Raw genomic sequence first — 6,065 nt, 5'->3', positions numbered from 1 at the left:
TCTACTTGTCGAAAAATCTGTCCTCCCTGTCTTTCTGTCTTCTAATCTTTCTATCTCTCTTGTCTATATCTCTAACCTTCCGTATCTATATTTTCCCCTTGCCCTCTACACTATCCTTCATATCTCTCTATTCATATCCCTCTTTCTTCCTATCTCTAGCTTTTTTTTTATGTATCTGACTCTTCCTTCTTATTCCTCTCTATTTCCTATCCCTCCTCGTTCGATCTATCTTTTCTGTATACCTCTATATTTACACACACAGCCATATAACTACCTTCCTCTTTCCTCCTCTTGTTTTTCTCTTTTTCCCTTTACGTCCCATTCCTCCTCCTCTTCTCCGTGGCCTTCTCTATTACCCATTTTTCTTTTCCCTTCAACAAAACTTTCCATTCCTTTTTTTTCCCCTCTCCTCCCCCCTTAATTTTCCCCTCGTCTTTATCTCCTACTTTTTTTTTTTTTTTTTTTTTTTTCTTTTTTTTTTTCTTTTTTTTTTATTTTTTTTTTTTTTTTTCCCTTCTCCCCCTCCTCTTACTCCCCTCTCACCGTATTCACCGTCCTCCCCTCGTCATTATCTTCTTCCTCTTAGTTTTTCTTTTTTTATTTTGTTTTCCTTTTTTTCTTTTTTCCTTTTTCTTTTTTTTTTTTTTTTTTTCTTTTTTCCCTTCTCCACCTCCTCTTTCTCTTCTCCACTCCTCTCCACCCCCATCCCTCCTTATCCTTCCTCCTCCTCGCTCCTCCTTCCCATCTGTAAGGCACTGATACTGATATTATGTGACCACAAGACATTGATCATATATGTCTACTTAATTCAATGCAATATCGATGGCAGTGTGTTTTGACCTGACGCTTCCTGTCTCCTGTGTTCGTTTTCTCACCCCCGCCTCGGAACACTAGTTTTTTCTTCCAAGGCAAGCTGTTTTGTATAACGGAAGGCCCGAGGCGTAAGAAAGTGACTAAAATGGTAGCTTAAGGACATCGTAAGGATTTATACACAGAGAGACAGATCAGGACAGAGAGGTTCAGAAAACCCACAGACAGACTAGAGCGAAACCGCACGGGTAATTAACAGTCACAACAATAAAGACCATGGCACGTGAACGTCTTGTCTCTTATTCCTTCCACCGGATCACAACCAGGGCATCGAGTGGTTATAACAACTGCTCTCAGTGGTGGGTTGTAACTGTGGGCCCAGCAAGCTGGTTATAACTAGTGTCAGCTGATGGTTTACTTTCTACCTTATCTGCCTCTTCCTTCGCTTTCTCTTCTCATCCCCTTCCTCCTTCCCCTCCTCTTTTCTTTCCCCTTCCTCCTTGCCCTCCCCTCCCCCTTCTCCTCCTTTGCTTCCCCTTCCTCCTCCCTGCCCGACTTTCCCTTCTCCTTCCTTTCTCCCCTTCCCTCCCCCCCTTCTCTTCCTCTTTCCCTTCTCTCTTTCCTCCTGTCTTTCCCACCCCTCCCTCCCCCCATTTTTTCTTTCTTTTTTTTCTTTTTTTCCCTCTCCTTCTTCTCCTACTTCTCCCCTCCCTTCTTTTCCCTCCTTCTTTCTCTGTCTCCCCCCCTCCCCTTCTTTTTTTCTTCCTTTTTTTTTTCTTTTTTTTTTTGTTTTTTTTCCGTCTCCTTCCCTTCCTTTGCCTCCCTCCCTCCCCATCCCTCGGCCTATTATCTTCCCTGAGCCTTCTTCCTCCCTCTTTCCCTTCCCCCCCCCCCTTCCTCCTTCCCTTCCCCTTTGGCGGGTGACGCCCCTCCCCCTTATCTTCTTCTATCCCTTCTCCTTCCCTTCCTCCTTCCCCCCCCCCCCCCCTCCCTTTCCCCTTCCTCCTCCCTTTCCTCACCCCCCCCCCCCCCCCTCCCCCCCCACCCCCCCCCCCCCTCCCTCTTTCCCTTCTCCTTCCTTTCCTCCTTCCCATTCCCTTCCCCCTTATTCGGGTGTCTTTCCCTTCTCCTTCCCACCCCTCCCTCTCCCCCTTATCTTTCCCTTCTCCTTCCTTTCCCGCTCCCCTTGTCCCCTTCCCATTCCCCTCCCTGCGCCCTTATCTTCCTTTATCCTTCCCTCTCTCCCTTATCTTCCCCTTCCTCCTCCCTCTTTCTCTTCTCCTTCCCCCCCCCCCCCCCCCTATCTTCCCCTTCCTCCTCCCTCTTTCTCTTCTCCTTCCCTTCCTCCTTCCCAACCCCCTCTCCCTTATCTTCCCCTTCCTCCTCCCTCTTTTCCTTCTTCCTTCTCAACCCCCTCCCTCTTATCTTCCTCTTTCCCTTCTCCCTCCCACCCCCCCCCCTTGAAGTTAAATGATCCAGTGAGTCATTTTAGCTCAAAGGTCCAAGCGACGAGAATTTTCCTTTCTCACGCTTTCCACCATATTTTGACAGCATGTATCTTGTGGATAGCCTGGCCCATTGCATGAATGTAACATCCCATACCTTTGGAGATAATACCATAGGATTTACTACACACACACAAACAAACTCACACACTTATACACAAACAAACACACAGATATACACACAAGCAAACACACACTCATACACAAGCAAACACACATACCCATATAAACACACAAGCAAACCCATATAAACACACAAGCAAACACACACACATACACACAAGCAAACACATATACCCATATAAACACACAAGCAAATACACACATACACACAAGCAAACACACATACCCATATTAACACACAAGCAAACACACACACTCACACACGTATACACACAAACAAACACACAGATATACACACAAGCAAACACACACTCATACACAAGCAAACACACATACCCATATAAACACACAAGCAAACACTCAAACATATACACACAAGCTAACACACACACATACACACAAGCAAACACAAACACATACACACATACCCATATAAACACACAAGCAAATACACATACACACAAGCAAACACACACACATACACACAAGCAAACACACACACATACACACAAGCAAACACACACACATACACACAAGCAAACACACACATACACACAAGCAAACACACACACATACACACAAGCAAACACACACACATACACACAAGCAAACACACACACACAAAGTGACAAACAGAGAGAGAGAAAGCGCGCGCGAAAGAGAGAGAGAGAGAGAGAAAGATCACTCATTTTATCATTGTTTGTTCCTGCCACTTAACCAGTGTCAAAGACATAAATAAGAGAGTATATATAAAAAACAAAAAGAAGAAAGAAGTAACGCACATGAGAATACATACAAAGGAGAAGCCATACAGCTGTGAAGTTTGCGAATAGGCCTTTTCATTGAAACGAAATCTAGTAACGCACATGAGAATACATACAAAGGAGAAGCCGTATAGCTGTGAAGTTTGTGAAAAGGCGTTTTCATTGAAATGAATATATACAAAGGAGAAGCCATATAGCTGTGAAGTTTGCGAAAAGGCTTTTACATTGAAATGAAATCTGGTAACGCACATGAGAATACATACAAAGGAGAAGCCGTATAGCTGTGAAGTTTGTGAAAAGGCTATCTCCCATAAACATAGTCTAGTAACTCACATTAGAATACATACAAAGGAAAAGCCATATAGCTGTGAAGTTTCTGAAAAGACTTTTTCATTGAAACGAAATCTGGTAACGCACATGAGAATACATACAAAGGAGAAGCCGTATAGCTGTGAAGTTTGTGAAAAGGCTTTCTCCCATAAACATACTCTAGTAACTCACATTAGAATACATACAAAGGAAAAGCCATATAGCTGTGAAGTTTCTGAAAAGGCTTTTTCATTGAAACGAAATCTGGTAACGCACATGAGAATACATACAAAGGAGAAGCTGTATATCTGTGAAGTTTGTAAAAAGGCTTTCTCCCATAAACATAGTCTAGTAAATCACATTAGAATACATACAAAGGAGAAGCCATATAGCTGTGAAGTTTGCGAAAAGGCCTTTTCATTGAAACGAAATCTAGTAACGCACATGAGAATACATACAAAGGAGAAGCCATATAGCTGTGAAGTTTACGAAAAGGCTTTTACATTGAAATGAAATCTGGTAACGCACATGAGAATACATACAAAGGAGAAGCCGTATAGCTGTGAAGTTTGTGAAAAGGCTTTCTCCCTTAAACATACTCTAGTAACTCACATTAGAATACATACAAAGGAAAAGCCATATACTGTGAAGTTTCTGAAAAGGCTTTTTCATTGAAACGAAATCTGGTGACGCACATGAGAATACATACAAAGGAGAAGCCGTATAGCTGTAAAGTTTGCGAAAAGGCCTTTTCATTGAAACGAAATCTAGTAACGCACATGAGAATACATACAAAGGAGAAGCCGTATAGCTGTTTAGTTTGTGAAAAGGCTTTCTCATTGAAATGAATACATACAAAGGAGAAGCCATATAGCTGTGAAGTTTGCGAAAAGGCTTTTACATTGAAAAGAAATCTGGTAACGCACATGAGAATACATACAAAGGAGAAGCCGTATAGCTGTGAAGTTTGTGAAAAGGCTTTCTCCCATAAACATACTCTAGTAACTCACATTAGAATACATACAAAGGAAAAGCCATATAGCTGTGAAGTTTCTGAAAAGGCTTTTTCATTGAAACGAAATCTGGTAACGCACATGAGAATACATACAAAGGAGAAGCCGTATAGCTGTGAAGTTTGTGAAAAGGCTTTCTCCCATAAACATAGTCTAGTAACTCACATTAGAATACATACAAAGGAAAAGCCATATAGCTGTGAAGTTTCTGAAAAGGCTTTTTCATTGAAACGAAATCTGGTAACGCACATGAGAATACATACAAAGGAGAAGCCGTATAGCTGTGAAGTTTCTGAAAAGGCTTTTTCATTGAAACGAAATCTGGTAACGCACATTAGAATACATACAAAGGAGAAGCCGTATAGCTGTGAAGTTTGTGAAAAGGCTTTCTCCCATAAACATAGTCTAATAAATCACATTAGAATACATACAAAGGAGAAGCCATATAGCTGTGAAGTTTGCGAAAAGGCCTTTTCATTGAAACGAAATCTAGCAACGCACATGAGAATACATACAAAGGAGAAGCCGTATAGCTGTGAAGTTTGTGAAAAGGCTTTTTCATTGAAACGAATACATACAAAGGAGAAGCCATATAGCTGTGAAGTTTGTGAAAAGGCTTTCTCCCATAAACATACTCTAGTAACTCACATTAGAATACATACAAAGGAAAAGCCATATAGCTGTGAAGTTTCTGAAAAGGCTTTTTCATTGAAACGAAATCTGGTAACGCACATGAGAATACATACAAAGGAGAAGCCGTATAGCTGTGAAGTTTGTGAAAAGGCTTTCTCCCATAAACATAGTCTAGTAAATCACATTAGAATACATACAAAGGAGAAGCCATATAGCTGTGAAGTTTGCGAAAAGGCCTTTTCATTGAAACGAAATCTAGTAACGCACATGAGAATACATACAAAGGAGAAGCCGTATAGCTGTGAAGTTTGTGAAAAGGCTTTCTCCCATAAACATAGTCTAGTAACTCACATTAGAATACATACAAAGGAGAAGCCATATAGCTGTGAAGTTTGCGAAAAGGCTTTTTCATTGAAACGAAATCTGGTAACGCACATGAGAATACATACAAAGGAATAGCCGTATAGCTGTGAAGTTTGCAAAAAGACTTTTTCACGGAAACAAGATCTAGTTAGTCACATGAGAGTACATACAAAGGAGAAGCCATATAGCTGTGAAGTTTGCGATAAGGCTTTTTCATGGAAACAAAATCTAATTACTCATATGAGAGTACATGCAAGACAAACCTTTTACAAGCCATGTAGATACCAATGGATTCACTCAGAAAGGAAGTGACTTTTGGCTTAAGCAGCGCATTCATTGCCATTGCTAATAAATAGTTATCCAAATAGGTTATGTTGTTCCCTTGGTGATAATGCTTAAAACTTGATATCAGAATGTTGCCTCTACTAGAGATTTGTGAAGAACCTCTTGACCAGAGAATGCATAAAGCTGTAAATTGGTAGGGAGCTGGTGAGAGACATAAGGCAAGCAACCTTTTTTACATTGCACCTTTAAGAAAAAATATA

The 6,065-nt window shown here is 41.1% G+C and overlaps 1 protein-coding gene across 1 annotated transcript; it reads left to right on the top strand.

Annotated features, from left to right (window-relative positions):
* Positions 1 to 4,141: 4,141 nt before the first annotated feature.
* Positions 4,142 to 5,832, top strand: LOC147466321 (uncharacterized; the record flags this gene model as incomplete). The annotated part of the gene is given in 2 exon segments (XM_086535658.1): positions 4,142 to 4,320; positions 4,387 to 5,832. Coding segments are annotated over 2 exon segments (1,625 nt in total), but the record flags the coding sequence as incomplete, so codon positions are not given.
* Positions 5,833 to 6,065: the final 233 nt, after the last annotated feature.

This window comes from Penaeus japonicus, unplaced genomic scaffold (assembly GCF_977035675.1).
Source record: "Penaeus japonicus unplaced genomic scaffold, GWHDUDI00000001_assembly GWHDUDI00001836, whole genome shotgun sequence".
NCBI classification, from domain to species: domain Eukaryota; kingdom Metazoa; phylum Arthropoda; class Malacostraca; order Decapoda; family Penaeidae; genus Penaeus; species Penaeus japonicus.
This window is presented reverse-complemented; position numbering and strand designations above follow the sequence as displayed.